This window comes from Seriola lalandi, unplaced genomic scaffold (assembly GCF_002814215.2).
Source record: "Seriola lalandi dorsalis isolate HSWRI2012SDOR001 ecotype SW California unplaced genomic scaffold, Sedor1 jcf7180002054285, whole genome shotgun sequence".
NCBI lineage: Eukaryota > Metazoa > Chordata > Actinopteri > Carangiformes > Carangidae > Seriola > Seriola lalandi.
The window spans coordinates 633,779-654,092 of record NW_019524838.1 but is presented as its reverse complement, the minus strand read 5'-3'; the positions used below and the strand labels follow the sequence as shown (position 1 = coordinate 654,092).

General features: G+C 41.7%; 1 protein-coding gene across 1 annotated transcript in view; it reads right to left on the bottom strand.

The window, feature by feature from the left end:
- Positions 1-787: 787 nt before the first annotated feature.
- tet1 (tet methylcytosine dioxygenase 1) overlaps positions 788-20,314 on the bottom strand; it is a 30,927-nt gene continuing 11,400 nt past the window's right edge. Inside the window, exons 3-12 of the mRNA XM_023405743.2 lie at positions 8,069-10,274; positions 7,466-7,556; positions 6,425-6,518; positions 5,912-6,120; positions 5,668-5,818; positions 5,322-5,411; positions 4,978-5,115; positions 4,625-4,801; positions 4,313-4,454; positions 788-4,198 (exon numbers count right to left, since the gene is read on the bottom strand). Coding sequence (XP_023261511.1) covers positions 3,147-4,198; positions 4,313-4,454; positions 4,625-4,801; positions 4,978-5,115; positions 5,322-5,411; positions 5,668-5,818; positions 5,912-6,120; positions 6,425-6,518; positions 7,466-7,556; positions 8,069-10,274 — 4,350 coding nt within the window. The 3' untranslated portion in view covers positions 788-3,146. The remainder of the gene's footprint in view (positions 4,199-4,312; positions 4,455-4,624; positions 4,802-4,977; positions 5,116-5,321; positions 5,412-5,667; positions 5,819-5,911; positions 6,121-6,424; positions 6,519-7,465; positions 7,557-8,068; positions 10,275-20,314) is intronic.

Sequence of the window (20,314 nt, the reverse complement as noted above, 5' to 3'; positions counted from 1 at the left end):
CAGATGAATGTACTGTATAAAACAAGAAAGCCCAGGGATGAATTGTGACACTGTTGCCATATAATTGACTAATTAGATAATTGAATTCACAAGCAGGTGTACAGTTGTTCCTAATACAATGCTTGGTGAATGAATGAACAGCTTGTTGCCATGAGTTGAAGCATCACAATCGGCATCAATAGAGAAAACATTAAATGGTGCATCTTTCCTTCTCAACAGTTCTTATCCAACTACGATGGTGTGCATAGTTTTATCTAAAAACTGACTTGTGTGGTAAATGGCAATAATTATAGTGCAGATTTTCTTTAGATTTGACCAAACTGCTGCTCTGTTGTGTTTTTTGAAAGTAAGTCATCTCACTGAGTCAGGAGCAAATGAATTTTACATCCTCAATGTCATCTGAGAGAGAGAAAAAACACATCATATTAATAGTTCTGGAGAGAAATTGTATAAAAACAAGAAGTGATTCATCTCAAAGCACTAAGAAGGCAAAGTCTAACTTACTGACTACACTGAAATTCCTTAGAAGTGAGTCATACAGTATGCTAGTGTGGGATATTCAGACAGAAGAATTCATTTTGAACAAAAATGAGCCAATAGAATGTGTTCAGTTTGGCTTGTTAAAAACGGGTCTACTGCATATGTCAGTTATTATATGATTCAAGCTGTCAGAGAATAAGTGCTTTAAAAAGACATCACATGTAACTGAACTAAACTGTTAAATCATCTTTATCACACACATTTTGTATATAAACATTAACAACAAATCAAGACACAGGAAATCATGTTCAGGTCCAAAATATAAATATGACTTTATTTCACAATCCCGAAAGAGATCAGCCATCCATAAAAGGAATGCTAAATTTAGTCTCTTCTCAAGTCTAAACTGTATATACTTTCAGCAACGTACAGTAATTCAGTTTCAAAATAAGCAAGATCATCCATTGTCTAAACACCATTAACAGTACAGTAAAAACAATATGGTTCACCTACATATTTACACATTTTCTACTAATAAAAGTTTTTTTTTTTTTTCAGATTTCTGAATGCTGGTGCTAGTTGTTAGTTCCTTGTTGATACAAAGACTTTCACTGTGGACTGAGAATGTGTTCCACAGTAAATCAAAAGAAACATTTAAAAGAGTAACTTTGTCAAGTGATGTTCAAAACTGTTCCTTCTAAATCAGCTGATTTAAAAAACTGTATACATTCATTTCATTCTGTGTGTACGTTGTGATTTTTGAGAGTTGCTGGAGAGTTGGGTTATCTGTGGAAGACATTTGAGCTCTAGATGCACATCTGCACAATAATTTGCTTTTTTTTTTTACTGATACTTGAAAGAAATCATGATTAATGGTGGGATACCAACGCTGCTCAGTCTATTGTCACCCAGTAATCATCCAGAGAAATTATACAAACTAGCTTTGTATTGAGTCATATATCAGCTCAGTGTGTGCAGAGTTTCAAAAAAAAGCACCATGCCATCACTGTTCAGCATATAACCAGGTTAAGTCAATGCATGTACCTTGACATCTTGTCCTATTAGCACCAAAAGGAAGTCAAAGTGTGTAAAAGACCAAAAATAATGTTTCTCATAGGAAATGTTATTCCACCAGTGTTAGTGTGAACATCAGTGAAAGGTTTTTATCGGTTGTGCTGGAATTTCATTGATGAAAAGCTTCTCTTTAATGGGTAAAATAAAAATAAAACAAATAAAAATCCTGATCCACCAGGAGTTGACACCAACCCCCTTATTCAGACCCTGTAAAAAAAGCTATCTGTAAACAAAGTCTTCACAGGGGTCGAGCACCCGAAATCGTCTTAGGCATTTGTCTGAGTGGGATCTGAGTGGTTTTCCAACAAAAGCAGAGAGGAGGCAAAAAAAAAAAAAGAAATAGTTTGATTATTCAGCATTGGCTAACACAGTTTCATATTCAAATCCAGAGTATGGACATAAAAACTGGCAATATTTTGTTAACATGTCTGACACTGTGAGTTATGAAAAAAATAGAGGTCTCATTAGCACCATTAAAATGTACAGTAGATTTTTGAAATCCTATTATCACTCGTGCCCTATGAAACTTTTTGAATTCCTTTTCCAGAAGGTGAATACAAGTTAAGTGCCAGTAATGATAAGCACTCCATTGTTGCAGCATTTTCTGATTCCTCATTCTGCTAAGTTTTGAATTTCCTTAGATATGTATGCCATTTTCACTGAAATGAATGAAAATCAAATAAATGCAAACAACTGTAAAAATAAAGCAAGGTTCATGCTAAACTGTCATATATATCTCTATCTGTACATACATATTCAGGCCTATGGGTTGGGACCTTTTTCAAGTTAAGTTTAGGAAAATAAAAAAAGTGCTTCTTTATATGCCATACATATCTGTGAATAAAAGACAAACCATCCAGACGCAGAGAAAATAAACAAAACAACAAACCAAAGAAGTACATTTCTTTCATCAACTGCCAACAGAAGTCAGAGGCAGCAGAAGGAAAAGCACAATGCTACATGTAACAATCTGTAGTAAATATATGCACAATATTAGTCTTGTTTTCTACATTGTGTGATGTAATGAGTTTGCTTAACAAAGGTTACAGTGAGAATGGCACCAATGTAAAAGCCAATAAGATTCCTCTTATGAAAAGAGAAGTATTGGCTGAAATAAAGAGCATAGTCCTACTGTACAACATAAATTCGTCAACACATAATGCAGGTTATCATAGAAATCTTGCAGTAAACAGGCTTACACCAGGAATTAAATAGAAATCGTTATGATCACAATAAATAATCACATCTTTTTTGTTCTTAATCATGTATATAAAACCAGTTTAAAAACGTCTTTAAAATGCTTCAAAGCACCATCTCTTTACAATAAAAACCAACACCGAAAACTCACAGTTAAAAAGCCAATAAACTTTGGTCTTCCTCATCACTTTGAAGGCAGAGACGAAGAAGGACAAAGTGAACAAACGGATATTAGAAAAGCACAATGAAAATGACATAAAAATGAGAGTAGCAGTTTGAAGTTGGTTGAGGTAAGGCAGAAGCACAGGATGTAGGAGTTTTCTGTGTGTGTGTGTGTGTGTGTGTGTGTGTGTGTGTGTGTGTGTGTGTGTGTGTGTGTGTGTAAATCATGTTGACTAAGTCCAGCGATTGTAAGGGCCCGTCACTTGAGTAAGAGCATAAGGGGACACGGTGATGACACCATCCCTCGGGAGGGTCCATGCTTGGCGTGTGGGGACATTCATGACCCTCCTTGTCTCCTCTGTCTCCTCCCCTGTCTCCTCCTCTAGCTCCACACCTCCCATTCCTTTGCCATTCTTCCCCACACTGCTCGGGCTGTCCCCCATCCTTAGTCTCTCAGCCTCCTCCTCCCTATCCCGTTCCCTCTTAGCCATTTTGGCGTCCCACATAGCCATCCCGTGGCCTGGCTCATTTAGAGACTTGTGCTGGTAGAAGACCAGGGAGATGCGGGTGGGGTGGCTGCGGTTTGGCCTGAGGATAGGGGTGGTGGCATGGAGCTCCCGCCGTGCACACTCTATCAGGATGGAACCGTGTGATGGTGCCACAGCGACTCCGCCTATGTCGCGGTCCAGGAAGTTGTGCTCGCTGTCTGACCACACCTCTTCCTGTTTAACTTCCTCTGGCTCAAGATGGGGAGTTTGTGGGGGAAGCTGAAGAGATGAGAACGGAGGGAGGCCATGACCCCTGACCTCTGCCGTGACATCTCCTGCAGCCCTGTGGAGTCCATTGAGCCTGCTGAAGAGGCCCTCAGAGGTAGGTCTCGGGGAGAAGGAGGAGGGAGGAGGAGCACTCCCACTGGGGGTGGGTCTGCGCAGAGGAGAGCAGTGATCCTCGTTGGGCTCAGTTTTAAAAGTACAGGGGTAGTCACTAAGGGCATTATGTGGAGGTATACGTTCTGACTGAACACTCTGGTCACCAGATGCTGGAGAATAACCATTCACACTGTCACTCATTGTCTTATAACAGAGAGCTGAGCCATTCTGTCCAAACTGGAGGCCGTGGTGGTTGGGGGAAACGATCTCCCTCTGTGGGGTGACTCCGGGACCCGGAGTGGGGTAGCTGCTGGTGCTCTGGCTGTAAGTGCTGTGTTGGTTCCTCTCTGGTGGAAACCTTCCAACGCTGGCAGGTCTGGGTGGTATCCTGTATGAGCTGTAGCAGCCCTGTGGATCTGTGGATGAAGAAAATACTGACGTAATAATCAAAACACATTTATACATTTTGACCTCAGTATATTACTTGTTTAAATATATTAACAGCATGACCAGAGACTTGGATTGACTACCTTTGTTGGGGGTTTCGTTTTTCACTTTCCCAGGAGTGAGAGTCAGCCCGAGCTTCTTCTCCAGTCTCTCTGCTTGAGCCCTTGCCTTAGCTTCTTGCCTTATCTTACGGGCTGATTTCACTGGCTCAGCCAGTAGACGCACCTGATAAATACAGAAAAAAAAAAAAAAAAATCAGTCATTTAAAACATGATACATGTTTTAATTTTCTTTTGCATTTTTGCAAAAAGGACACAAAGCACTGACATTGCAGTTAGGAAAAAAAGAAAAACAACATAATAGCGAATAGCAAAGCTGCCCGTCTGTTCACTCACCTCTCGGGGAAAGGAAGACAGAACTTGCAGAGCACCACTCTGGATTTTAGCCCACTGGCCCTCAACCTGACCAAACTCATCCCTGTCAGAGATCTTGTAAAGTGGCAGAACATGGAGCTGCTCATCTTCTGGTATGTTACGCACTGCACGGTTATCTTCCTTGGTTAGAGTGCAAACCTGGACAAGGACACAGGACAAAAGGCAAGTTGTTCAACCAAACAGTAGGTCATTTCCAATCAATAAAAGAGACTGAACCAAGTCTAGAAGCAATGACCTTTGAAATAGGTTGGGGGTGCGTTTAGACACATGATGTAGAAGTAGACTGCATGATGTCACACTCATTGCTTGCTTACCACAGTGCTGCCATTATTCATGTTGTGAGTGTCCTTGTGAGCGTGAGCACAAAAATCCACACAGGCCGTGACCCCAGAAAACGGACGTCCCATCCTTGATCCCAGCCGGCACCCCTCCCCTGTCTCCTCATGTTCCACCTATGAGAGGTGAAAGGACATGACATGAGAAGAGTCTGGTTTGTGGTGGAAACGGTAAAAGACATGAGGAAAGTTTTCTTGAACAAAATGAAGCTTCACCCAACAAGTAATGTGATAGTTAGTGGAAATTCTTTTTTGAAATTCATTAATACTGGGCTAAGAAAGCTAGGTATTATCAGAGGTAAGTGTGACTGAATGTTTCATACCTGGTTTTGAAAGGCCTCAGGAGCCAGTCTTTTGTAGAGTGGTGAGAGGTCAGTGGCGAGACTCTGAAGGTTATTCTCTATTTTCTCCTCCTAAAATTAATAGATAAATGTTGTTTGGGGGTGAGTAATAGCTGTAATAAACTGTTCTGAAGACAGCTTTGATAGTCATAAGCCACTTGGAGGCAAATGTTTGGCAAAGATTTGATCAACTAGGTCTGCCTTATGGCACATAAAATGCAGAGAAGCAACAGAACTTCCAAAATAAACATCACTATAACACCACAAATAGGAGGGATTGTAATAGATGATTTCCTCCAGGATTTTTGCAAGCTGACCACTCCCTCACCTCCTCCCGGTAGTCTCCAAGCAGGCGAAACTTGCGGGGCACTTTGCTGCGGGCAAACTTACAGCCATTGAAGTACATACTCCAGGAGCAGCCAAAGGAAAACGAAGCTCCACATGTGTCTGGATCCAGACCCTGGCATGCACATGTACGACTGTGAAGATGGAGAGGAGGGGTTGTTAGATAAAGAAGCAAACAAAGCTGGGAAGAAGTAGTGTCACTGCCTAACAAGACAAGAGGCACCCACTCTTCATTCAGGGCACAGCGACGGCTGGTGGGGGAACCGTATTTAAAAAGTGTCTCTGTGAGCTCCTGGTAGAGGTGGTCCGCCACCGGCCGAGAGATTCCCTCCCAAGCCAGGATGAGGATCACCAACACAGCAGTGTCACAGTAGTGCCCTGGCCTCTGGCGGACCAAACACAGCAGCTTCTCCTCTTCGCTACCACGCCGGATCACCTGTCAGATGATTGTGCGCACATACAAACAGAAAACAAGCAGGTTGTAACAGACGAACAACAGCACTGTAACAAATATAGCAAAAACAAACATTTTAAAACAATATCACAAAATTATGGATCCCTTTGACCTGAAAGATCGGGGTGGTGGTATCGAAAATGGTAATGTTTACATGTAGACATTGACATATATTCACATATATTTAGGGATATTTAGGGATGGGAGAGAATTTCATCTTTGCCCTTAATTATACCACGGTGGGATCCACAAAAATACAGCACTAGCATGAACATGAGCCACATACCCATTTAGCTATTGGACACCCCTGGGAGCTCTTTCCTTCCTTCCCAGTATAAACGACAACTTCCACCCTTACTGCATTTCCTTTGGTACCGTACCTGTGACGTATACACAACACAAAGGCAAACCATACATGTGTGCCATAAATCACAGTGAAACAAATCACTGACAACACATATCATAAAACATTTGATTGCTACCCATAACTGATGACACATTAACAAATTAGCATCACATTATTTTAAGTCCCCCTATTTAGCATGTATAAGAACTTAATACATGGTTACATGGTTAAATACATAACACACTATAATGTAGTTAAGCAGATAAAACTGTTTATTAATGTAACTGTCAACAACTGTAACTCCTCCAGCTTCACTTATAAGTGGATAATTAATGACAATATAGTAAAACGCAGTTGTAATAATATCATCATAATTTCTTTATAATTAATTAATAAATAATAATAATTAATATAAAATAGGAGAGGTTATAATTGTTGACAAATACAGTACATTAATAAACACTTAAAATGACATTAAAGCTGCTAACAACTTCGTTATGGTGTGTTATAAACCATTTATTAAGGTTCATCTACTGCTTATAAATGCTACACAGGGAAACTGAAGTGATTAAATATTTGTGCCCACACCTGCAATAATATATTACAAAAAAAAATGCATTTGTGAGTGAAAAACCCATTAACTGCATGATTCAATTTTTCAGTTAAGAGTCGCTGTCAGATGAAGTGTGATGGACCTGAAGTTGTGTTAAACAGGCTGTCGTCTCGGTTTACGGGCCCCTCGTCTCAGCTCAGGGAGTTTCCTGTTTCAACATGCTGTGTGTGTTGTGTGTAGTCATGACAGAGCGTGCACGTGTTGAACTAGATCAGCAACGCTTCCTTTTAATGACAGACTCTTTGGTGTGTGACCCTGCCCCATTCCACCAAGCCTGTGGTTGACTAGCAGGTTCTCATGTTTGATAGTAAGCACACCCACAAAAACACACGCAGTGTAAACAGAATGGTAGTAGTAAGATACTCTACCGGTTTTCCATCAATTCCCTCACTGCAGCAACACTAGGTCCTGCCCCAAGGTGAGTGTAGTAAGGGCCTTCCTCCTTTTCAATGATTTGATCTGCGGAAAAAAACATAATGATCTATTGGATCTGTGATGCTGGTATAGTTTGGAGAAAAAGTGGTGATATATGATATGATGACATATATGATTACGCATATTCTTTATAAGGGAGTCAGATTAATATCAATGTGATGTGCACAGTAAGTGTAGCTGGAATCAGTTCAGGAGCCACCACCTTGGAAGTCCACATTTTAAGACCAAACACATCATAATGGGTCAACAAGGCTGCACAAAGCCTCCCAAAGCCTCCTCCAAATATGGCAGAGAAATGCGGCCTTCTTTTGCTTGAATTGGCCCTTGAATTAGGGCACAGCTAGTGTGTGTGTGTGTGTGTGTGTGTGTGTGTGTCTGTGGGTTTGCATCAGAGAAAGAGAGGAAATGAAAGTCAGTTTGAGGTCAAAGAACAGCAGATTTACTCATTAAGTGGAGTACATCCAATGTGACACCAATGTACAGTAGATGTAACAGACTTGACTTCTTCTGAAAAATCTTAGGGAGCAGCAACTCACCCATGCATTGACAGGATGGAAGATCAGCCACTTTTTTGGAAGGTGTATTGAGCAGGTTCTTGGTAGGGGTATCCAAAAAACTCATTGGAGACTCCAGAAAGCTGTTGATGCTGTTCTTGGATGGAGTTGACTCTGCAGAGTGGCCCACATCCCCATCAGTAGCCGTGGACAGGACAGTGACAGGTCCTGCCTTCTCCAGCTTGTAGTAGCCCTGCTGGCTTGGAGGGGGGGACTGCCGAGCCCCTGAGAAGCCATTAGCCAGACCATGGTGCCCGGCGGTGTGGCTAAGGAAAGCGGCATGGGCTGGGCTGTTGTTAGGATCAGCACCGTGTTGCAGCCCACCAGAGGGCTGCGCTACCTGAGTTAACAAATGCCTTTCGCACTCCTGCTCTGGTCCCGCAGGATAACCATTGCATGGATTGTGTTGGTGGAGTGGGCCGTTTGCAAGGGACCATGGCTGGTTTTCTTGACCACAAGTGTAGTTGATCCTTGTGAGAGTGCTGTAGTTCTGTGGCCCTACAAGGGCTGTATTGTGTGTGTTACTGTGATGGATGAGTTGCCTCCTTTCCTCCTGAGCCTCAGCCAAGTATCTCTTCAGGTCAATTTGAGCCTGAGGCAGAAACAGGTTCCTCGTGTGGTGAAGGCCTGATTTCCCCTGTGGGAGAATCTTCTGGCCTTTGCCCCTGTGGGGTGTCTCTCCATTTGGCATGCGTTTCGAGAGGGGGGTCCTGCGGCTGACTCCCTCATTTAGTCCATCACTTGTCTTCTTCTTTCTGGGCTTGGAGGGTGTAGCTTTTGCTTTTTTTATGAGGGTCTTTTTCTGACTAGATGGTAGCTGGGAGTTGTAGGTGTATTTGATGGCTGATACAGGTGTTCCTTTTGGAGGGTTGTTCTCTGACTGCTGGCTGTGTCGCGCCTCGATGATGAAGGCCAGGTCTGCCAGCTGAGCTGCCACTTCCTCCTCATCTCTGTTTCTCCTGCACCTCATGTCACTGGGATCTTTGTAGCTGCATTCTGACTTGATGACATGAGAACCAAAGCCCTGCTCTGTCCTCCTGCAGGGTGCTCTATCACTGTCGGAGCTGGCCTCTAAGAGATCCTGCAGAGATGGTTTTGTGTCAGAGTTTGACCCCCGGGAACACTGGATGACATTCCCTTGTCTGGCCACAGGAGGGCGTATGACTGATGTCTGGTGTAGTGGTGAGCTTATGACCGAGACTTTGTTGTAGCGGATAGCCGCTGTGGGTTTGGCTTCTTGCAGGGATGTATTTGTGTTGGAGGTTGAAAATGGGGCAGCAGTAGAAATGGGATGTTCACACTTACTTTCAGCTTTAATGGACCCTGGGGTGCTTTCAGGTATAGCTGCCAGCTGAGTCAAGGCCTCAATAGCAATAGCCTGATCAAAACTAAGATTTCTCTTCTCTGCCAAAGACTGCACACTTGGTAGCAAGCTACTTGGAGGAGGTTCACTTTTCATAGGCTGGGGAGTCCTTTGGGGAGTGCTTTTCTGACACAAGTCAATCTTTAAGTCCTCTGGCTCTTTTTTGACGAAGTGCAAATCTGGCGGCTCTGTTTTGATGAAGCGAAGAATGGAAGAACTTGAGCAGAAGAGTTCCTCCTCCAATCCCTTCCTCTCTGTGACAGAAAGACACACCACGGCAGCCAGTGTGGATAGTGGGTCTTCGCAGACCTCATCTTCATCCCTCCGCTGTGTGGTGGGATGTTCAGTGATCCACGTCCACGGCTCCTTCAGCTTGATCTTCTTCAGTGGAACAGACATGTCATTTGGAGGAGTCTTAGGTCTGTTCTCAGAGCAGTCCTTAGGAATTGCAGCTATTATAGTCCTTTGAGGCTCTGATGTCATCACAGTTCTTTTAAATGCAGACTTCAGATTAGAGTGTGACCCAGTGGTCATATTAGCACCATTAGGTTTTGTCAGGTTCTCAGCAGAACCATTCTGTAAAGTCACAGAAGAGCATACTTGTTGGTGAAGTGCAATGCTGGTCAGCTCCAGCCCGGGCTCTCTTTTAAGTGCTGGCTGTCCGACTTGGTCCGAGACCGGGTTATGGGTGAGCGAGTCGTCGATGGGGGGAGGTTGTGTGTAAGGTATGTGGCCTTCCTCCCCCTCATCCTCCTCTGCTGCCGTGTGGGTGTCATCCATCTGTGCCTTGCCTTTGCCATTTACCGACCCACTCTCTGGAACCACCTGAGACAGAGAGAGAAACAAGAGGAGAGAGGTGACTCAACAAGCTCTGGCAGTATACAGTGATTCAGCTTGTTCTAAACAGTCACGGCACACAGCACAACAGATTGCCTCCCAGCATGGCATGAGCATCTGCTGCAGCCACTGTCAGGCCTGTGGAAAATATTATGACATGTGAAAACAAAGAATCTGCTTTCTACAAATCTCGCTGAAACCGATCTTTAGACAGAGTTTAAAAAAAAACGTAAACTACGTTAGATCAGTCGAGGCTTCAATCAAGACTACATTGCTGCCTGGGCTGTGGAGTGTTGAGAGCAACAGACCCACAGGTAGCAGAGAGCCAATGAGTAAACATTTGGAGTCACGCACAGTTCAAGATTGCGTCACTACTGGTGGGTCACTGAGGGCATCTGTGCAACGTGCATGTACATGTCTTGTTTGTGCTGAGTTTGTAGGTGTGTTCCTGAGCATGCATGCATGTGCATGCAAGCACATGTGATTATTCACAGCTGCCTTAGTGATTAACCCACTAGGGTTCTTATCCACATAGAGCTTCACTATAGCACTGCTTGACCCCTCAGCTAAGACGGATTCTGACTGCCAGTAGAGCTACGACCATGTAAAGGTCCAGAGTACTGACATATTGATTGCCCCCAAAAGCAGTGCTGAATACACAATATCATAGACTATTTTGAGTGCAGACAATAATAGTGATTAATCTATAAGCAGGAAGAAAATCAATTTGGGGAGAGAAAGAGGTTAAGGCAGTTTTATCAAAGCAAAGTCTTTTCGCCACTGCAGTGTGCCAGAGTAGCAGTAGTTTACATGCTATCTTAGAAACTAAAAGGGCACTAAAGGACACCCATTTTGACAAACCATGAATTAATGAATGAATTCAGTATTTCTGCAACTGCAACTGAATACGTAAAAGCCCTCATTATTTTTCATCATCTTGACTAATCATATGATCAACTGAAGTTAAGTCAAGCTGTGTCTTATTTTAGGATTTAACCCAACATCACATTTACAACTAAAGCCTTCAGCAGTGAAAGACTGATTAAAAACGTTGCAGCGTGACAAAGATAAACTAGAATTACCGCCTTGTGGTTGTATGCCTATGCTTATCAGTCAAGTTGCAGTTTACATGTACTACTGTCCAGACTCATAAAATTTATGCAGTGAAAACTTCAATAAAAAAGGTACTAAGTAAATTTTCGATGTGTGATAAATGGATATGTAAGTAAAATAATTTGACTTAACTTTGCTAAGCTTTTTGATTCTTGTTCTGCTGCATATCTGCTGTCTCCATGTAAATTCATTGAGAGAAACAAAAAACAGACTCAAATTCCTTGTATGTGTTCACATGTTTCCGATAGAACACAAAGCCATGACAGTAGACAATGCTTCATATATGGATGTTGCTGCAAAGAAGCTACAAATTCTAAAACATGTATGCTTCACACACAGCACACAGGATCTATACAGTCAAGGTGGGCACCCAAGATTAGTGTCATCAGTTCAGTATCCATCCAAATGTGAAATTTGGTCACTATGTCCCCTTCTGTTCTATTCTGAATTACAGTGTTGAACAATGGCCAGAAAAGTGTTTTTGCAGAACATGACATCACAGTGAGGTTGACCCTATCATCACTTCATCATTTTATCCTATCCTTTAGACATTTGTGTGAAATTTTGCCATCATTTGGACAAATTCTTGAGATATCTCGTTGATGAGACCGGGACATACAGACGGACCGACAGATGGAAAATCCAAAAACATAATGGCTTTGGCCACAACATAACAAAACTGCATCATGTGCAAAGACTCAGCTGACAAAAGGATCTTAAACCTGTTTGCAGGACCTGCAGGGTATATGTGCATTACTGTGAGCTGTGTGTACTGCATGTTTATGTGTGATGTGTGTGTGTGTGTTTATGTGTGTGTGTGTGAGAGGCATCCCAGTTTTCCTCTAATGAACAAGAGCGACTGCAGGGGAGCTGGAGATATGTTCTTTATCACTGTTTACCTGGCATAAACACTCATTAAACTCCATCACTGCCACTGTTTTAATGCACTTTACAGCAGGAGGCGTGCACTCCAAGCTGACAGATCAAGAGCAGCAACAGTACCTCAATATAAACCAGACTCCTATGAATGCACCGACCAAACACTTGAGTTCATGAGTTACATGTTCTCTGTTCAACTGACAGACCTGCTCTACCCCCTGAGCAACATCTGTCCATGTATTTACTGTGATAAAATAAACTAATCCTTCTGCTTTCTACAAAACAAGTGGTATGAAATCACAAAAATCAACCCAAAGCTGGAGCTGGGGTTTGTTCAAAGTTCTGACACATCTTAGATAAAAAAGTGATTGAATTTCAAGCATGTACATTGAAAAAAAAAGAATTGAGCCTTGTGACACCCCACATCTGATGGCTGTTGATGAACTGTCATTCATGAAGAACAAGGCATTGAAAAATGAGAGATGAAGTCGTCGTCAGAGCTAAAAGCACTCAATTGAAGTTGGAAAATAAAAGGTGTTGAAGGCAGCGCTAAGGTCTAAGAGGATTAATACTGAGCAATCTCCTGACTCTAGACCTAGACTGTATTTCTAAGACAAGAAAGAATTGACAGAAGCAGCTGTGTGAATTGTTCTGCGTTTAGAGTTTGATTATGAATGTGGTGACAAAAGAGAATGAAAAAGTAAGGTTTTGTTGCAAAGGAAAGAGTAAAAAAACAATATTTGTTCAAGCTCTTAAGACACTTAAAGCCAATGTTATTGGGAGAAAAATATATATATATGCTTCTTCAACAATATTTTTCTCCCAGTCCATCTGCTGACATGGAAACCCCTTTTCTTTGCCTATGTGGGACTTGTAATGGTGAACCTGTTGTTTACCAGTGATGGCTAAATGTGATAACTGGAAGCTGTGCTGGAAATATTTCAACATGGCACCACCTTGTGTATGTTCTTGGCCAGTTATCCACAGGAATTCAAGGCACACTGCCAAAAGCTGTTTATTAAAATAATGTTATGGGAGGATTTTTCTTGTAAGCTGACATTGAACTGTTGTTTGACAATGCAAAAGAGAGTTGCAGTGACCACAGAGCTGTTCCTGATTCATAATAAAATGTTGAGATCAGACATGATTAATATGGTGGAGCTGATTTATCACCAAGTCTTTTCATGGATGTGATCCCTCTCTGATCCATTGCGCTTTCTCCCCAGCCCTCTGCACTCTGTCAGGACTGTGGCTCACTACTAGAAACGCACTGCTGATGCAACAGATAGCTGGAGCTCAGGCTGAGGCAATACCGAAACTGCCAATGCAACAGGGTGAGATACCTGCTCCGCACAACACGTGGAAATGGTCCACGGCACCATTCACATGAGGCAGTGAGAAAAAGAGGGAGAAAGATGGGGAGCAGGGAGAGAGCGAGAGAGGGAGAGGGGGGAAAAGGCAGTGTGTCTGCCACAATAAACTGCTTTCAATGACAAAGCAGCACTGGCCAGCTTCCAGCACTGCACCAGACACACGCGTGTCTCTATGCATGTGTATGTGTGTGCCTGACTGTGCATCCATTTGTGCATCCAAGTGTTCATGATTTGAAGCTGACATCAAAGTACAGCCCCTGTTTTTAATTATGTTGCATTTAGCCTTGTGATAACAAAAAGCCTAATTCAGGATGTAAATGCGGAGTCATGTGCTCTCATTTAGCCACTGGGTCTCTGGAGAGAGCTGGGTCTGTGATGTGTTAGGGCTGTGTCTTTGTGTTGTGCATGTTGTGTCTGCCTCGGGGTGTCTCAAGCCACTCGCACTGTACTGTGCTGTTTTAAATGCAAACACAGTCTTCTTCCTTTGTGTTAGACAAACACTTACCCAACTGCCGCGCCTGTCAAGGCTTTTAAAATCAACAAAACTTGCAAGAAAGTGTAGCTAAACATTCAGAGACCAACCCTAACAACAGAAGTGTGACCGCCGCTTGAATCCTAACAACCCTCTCTCAAGAGATGAGTCTCTAGGGAGGTTTGGAAGTGGTGTTTATCCATTCTTACCTCAACACAAACAAACTCGCATAATCAGCGGTACATATAAACATGTTCACATTTATGAAAACAATTCAACTGAACAACTCAGACAGCAAAGAGACAGCCCCAAATTTGCAGGTAACTTTTAGCTTTGTTCCTTTTGTTCACTTTGTGCAGAACTCATACATCTCCTCCTCACAACGCTCTTCACAATGAAACATTGAAAAAGCACGCTTCCTTCCTGGCTGAGAGTTTAAGTAGTGGTTTATATGTGTTTCTCTCAACACGTGAAAATTTCCTTCATTCATTAAGAGCGTTTCCTGTGTGCTTTCAGCTCTATGTCACGTAGTCAACACACAAAACATAATACATAAAAGGAAGAGTGACAAAGAAGGCGTTATAGGTGGCAATGAACCTAATAAAACTTGAAAGAACTGGCTCCACAGTACAGCGTGAATCAACAATAAAATTATAAAGATTAAGACGGCATCAGTAACAGAGCGACCTTCTCTACAAACCGCACAATAATAATACCATTACTACTGCAGCCAAACAAGTAAAGCCTGCCAAATTACAAGTTACGACCCAGGGCTTACAAGCACTCCACTTCTCTGCTAAGCAGTTGGAAAACAGCAGGTGTAGAAATATGGCTGTCCAAAACACTGCAAGAAAGAAAAGGGGAAGCAAAGGGGCTTCTCATACAACGCAACGGCTAAAAAAGACATGCAACGGGGAAAGAGAAGAGGGGTGTCTGTTACCGTGGAAACTGACCTCTTTGTTGCTGACTTTGTTGTCACATCCTTTAAACCCACCTGGAAAAGACAAGCCAAACACACAGAAGCCCAGATCCTCAGTGATTCAGTAGGAACAATAACAACACCAGCTTCCAAATAAAGCGCTCCAATCAGCTAAATCCAGGGTGGCAGAGAGAGAGAGAGACAACAGATGATAACCTCTAGATGAGCTCCACTGTAGCTGACCCATCTGCAGCGAGACAATAGACCCCAGGGTGAACACTCCGGCTGCCTTTACCTTGTCTGTCCTCGGAGGAAGCCCCTCCGGTTTAGGCAGCATATCCCTAAAAGGTATTGGTGGCCATCTTGCTTTGCCTTCCTCCAGCCTCAAAAGAAAACGCTGGCTACAGTAGCCGTGCGCAGGGCAAGCTCCTGGGTGTCATGACTAGGGCGACTGTGAGCTGCTGTAGCAAAGTGCTGCTACAGCAGACATGCACACATTCGCTGCACACACACAGACATATAGACACACACACATACGGGATGCCTTTCGCAGACGCAGACAGAGCCTCATCAGCCAATGGCGTGAGGACCTTAGCGGCTTGTAAATTACCTTCCATGCCTAGACTCTCCTAAACAAAGGATCCCCTATGTGGGCTTTTTACTCCAGCCTTACGCACATGGATTGGACGCAAGCTGTGGAACGGATACTGCACACATGCTGGATCTGGATCAGAGGAAAACAAATCCATCACCACTGAGACATTAACCCCTGAGGCAGTTTACCAACACTCCTTTTGTGCTCATGGTGATTTTCACTGAATTCTTTACCCAACTGGTCCATTAAATGATTAGTTAATAGTATATCTACAACTGGTACTCACTGATTCATTGCCTAAGTGCCATGATCAAGGAAAAATGCCAAAAATGTGCTGCTCCCAGCTTATCACATGCTTCGTTTCCCTTGTTTATATCAACCTAAACCGTGTGTCTCTGGGTTTTAGACTGGTGGTCAGGCAAACAAACGAAAAACAATTTGAGCTCTGGAAAATTTTGACCTTCAGAATTTCATAGACAAAACAATCCATTAGCTAATCAAAAAAAGTCAATTGATTTATCCATAATTGAAATAAAATTCACCATGAGTAAAATACTTATTCTGTTAAGCAGAGGCTGACATCACATGACAATGACATTGGCCAGCTTGCCGATGTTTTGAGTCATGTGATCTATTATATTATGAGGAAGTTGTGCAGTGCGTTGCATTAGACACAGTATTTAGCGTATTACATCATGCCATGCCTTTTAAACAATTACAGTGTCATCCGCATTGGACACATAATTTTCTGCAGCACCACAAATTCCCACATGATCTTGCAGGAGAGAGGACGTTCACAGCATCCATACTCTTCTTTCTCTCAGTGTCTCAACAAACCCTTCTCATTCACTCATCCACCCTAATGTCCTTTTCTCATTCTAAACAATTCCCTGAGGAAAAGCTGTGGTTAGAGAAAAAACAAGGAGACAGAGAGCAAAAAGACAAAGAGAGAAAAATGTTATGAGAGAGTAAAGCACTCCCCCCTTTTAAAGGCAACCATGTGGCCAAGACGCTGAGGTCACACCAGGACACTGAAACATGAAGGCAGCCTGAGCCAGAGCCTGTCGGTAACTCACTAGTAATCAACCTCAGACGTGTGTTTGATTGTGGAAGCAGAGAGCATGCAGCTACATGCAGACACAACAATGAAAACTATATCAGTGTAGTGTCAAGCATGTAATAAACATTCAAACATCAGGATGAAACAAATACACAAGCAGGTCACAGTTGAAGATGCAGTCATATTGACGGATTTAGCAGTAAGCCATGTCAAAATCTCAAAAAGGTAATCACGGGCACATTACACCTGGTAGTTCAGTGAAAGTCAAAGAAAAATATGCAATGTGTGCACAACCATGAACGCATTCATTTATGACCCGATATTAACAATTAACTGCAATGTTTTAAACATTATGGTGCAGTTTGAAATGAAAATGAAAAGTATACTGAAGATTTGTGTTCCTAGTCCCATTGTTGCAAGCCTGTTTTTATCACACTACAGAGTTCAAGAGTCAGTCAGTTAGGCAGTTGTGCCTAATAACTTATCATAGTCAAACTCCTGCATGGTGTGGCTTTGTGCATATGTGCCTTGGAACAATGCCTGACAGTCAATGTCAATGTCAATATTTATGGAGGTGGCTACTGGGTGCAATTCTTTTTCTCTCATTACTTAGATTTATTTTGATGAATGGATAGCTTCAAAGATATCATCTTAAGCAGGTAGGTGGTGACAATTTAGTGTAAATCTATGAATGCACAATCACCATCAAAAACAAGTCATGTTCAACCTGAGTTATTTTTCCCAAACTGATTTCCAGCACACTGTAAAACAACTACAGATGTAGATGAAACACTTTAAATATAAACAAGGCATGTGTGTGGTTTGGTGGAGCAAACTTCATTCCTAAAAGTAATATTTCTCTAGCACTGTCAGAAACCTCAGTCCACTTTACAACAACTGTTATTCTCAGCTGTTAAATCACTATGTGGATTAGTGCCTGCATATGTAGAATGTACACTGCCTAATCCATGAGGGCATACCGTAGCTTTTCAAAGTTTATCTCTGAAATAGACAAAATGTGTATGCACGTAACAGCATTTCACTGCTATTTACAGCTGCCAACATATGCATAATTCAGTATTTCACCGCTGCATGGCTCAAGAATAACTTCCTGACTAACAGTAATGGATATGACCCACCTTATATCTGGACAGGTTTATGATGTTAACTAGTTTATCCCAATTTCCATGCTTTCCAAATTGGTGCGAGCCTTGTCCTAGTTATTATCAATGTTTTCAGATTTATTGTTGCAGTTATTGGTGAGCTCTCCTCTGAATGAGAATGTGACAGGTAGGTGGTCTGACAGGTTTGACATTTATGGAGACTACAAACTACTGTAAAACAGGTTACACCGACCTAAACAATAAAAGAACCCTGTGTATGAGACACACCTACAAACTGCTGTAAAGTCAACTATTACCTGGCATGTGCAGCTGAAGCCTTTCAGCAGTTACAGTACGGACTTTACATTAAATTAAACATTTACTCATTTGGCTTTAATCCACAGTGACTAACAAGAAAGGATTTTAAAAAAACATAAAATTCAACAATTAGATTAAATTAAATGATACAGAGAAACTGTAACTCCACTTCCCCTATGATGTATGACATAAAGAAAACTAAACAAAAATAATTTGTTTTCCTTCTGGCTGTAACATTACTTTTAACATAAAGTGTTTCTCTGATTCGCTCACAATATGGCTACAAATCAACCAACCAATCACAATAGAGCTGGAACCAACTAACCAATCAGAATAGAGCCGCAAATGAACCAATCAAAATACAGCTACAAACCAATTAACCAACCAGAACACAGCTACAAATCATCCATTCAGAATATGGCTACAAACCAACCGATCAAAATAGAGCTGCAAACCAGCTAACTTATCAGAATATAGCTACAAATCAATTATTCACAATACAGCTACAAAACAACCAACCATTCAGAATACAGCCACAAATCAATCAATCAATCAGGATATGTAGTTATTATATTATTCCACTATGTTAAACTGTTGATATCACAATATTTTTTGCATGGGACTTCTCTATCTTTAAATATAAATGGTTTGAAGTGTAAGTGAAGTGTTGGCTGTACAGTGCATGTCAGCCTTCAAACCATTCCTCCCCCTACAGCCACTCCATTCCTTTATCCGAAAATACTCCACAACTACCAACAATATTCCACCGCACCCTTAATTTGCAGTGCTAGTGTCCCATATGTTTTTCCCCTTTAACGAGCTGCCCAGCTCTCGTTAGGAACAAGTAGTCTGGACATTAATCAGCCTAAGCTACAGCACATGAGCATGCAAGCTAGGTAAAGAAAGTTGTTCTGCGAGAGTCGTAAACTGCCTCTAACACATCTGGAGGCTGACCCAATGGAGACCAGCCAGGTGATGGAGCTGTGCCAAACGCAAATGTTGCCCATAGTTGTCATTACTGCAGACACTAATGTAAACTTGTCTCTCATTTGCATGGCAGAGCTACAGATCTCTGAAGGAAGTTACTCCTCGTTGTTCTCTAGTAAAATTGTGACTTTCTTCATATCATGGTGTGTGTGTGTGTGTGTGTGTGTGTGTGTGTGTGTGTGTGTGTGTGTGTGTGTGTGTGTGTGTGCATGCGAGGGTAGGAGCATGTGTGGGCTGATTTTATCGACTGATTTAAGCTGATTGCAATTGAAATCGTTATTGTGATTGTTATTTTGTATCGTAATTTATAATGGCCAATAAATAACTAAAAAATGTAAGTAATGGGAAGCCATAGATAGGTTCTAATTTATTGTTTGTTCACTAGAAAGTGCTCTGAGTGAGAACTCTGTCAAGAGGGCACAGATGTCTGACTTTTGCAGATCTGTGCCTTCATGGTAAGAATTTCAGGTGTGATACATTACTGGAGTGATAATAGATCCCCACTTCTCATTTTGTATGAACTAAATAAGCCTTACAGCAGTCATGTCATCCAAGCCTGGTTTTACTGCAGTAAGTCACTAAAATGATGGCCCTATGGTAGTTGAGTGGTGAAGGCTAAAGCCTGTTGACAAACATGATTTAATGTTTATTTATCAATCCCATAAGTTTCAGTGTGGCGCTAGGCTATAAAAGACATGCTGCAGTTTATCTGATGCTAAACTACTTAACTACAAAGCTAACTATTGTTATGCAATTACAGTGAAAGACATGAGTCGCTGAAGTGTAACATCATACTCATCCTGCTTAAGTAACATAATGGTAAATGCATTGTAAATATGAGAATATAATAGGTTTAAAAAGCATTGTGTTATATTTGAGGAATCAAAAATTATGTGTTTACAACATCAGATATTGTTTTTGAATGGAATGTAACTACATTAGTTTACAGAGTGTTGTATTATGGGTTGTTTGTAGCCTTAATGTTTGTGTTTTCAGAATGAACACTAGCTTCCTTGGCTAAAATTTGTCCATCACATTAAAAACCAAATAGCTGGCTATTATAGTGAAAATGAAAAATCAGAAGAAATAAACATCTGCCCTAAAGTAAATAACAGTAAAATCTGATTCAGACACCTTCCATATCCCTTTCACTTTCGTTTTTTGTCTTGCTGTGCCATGTTTTTAAACTGTGACATGAATAACAGTTGT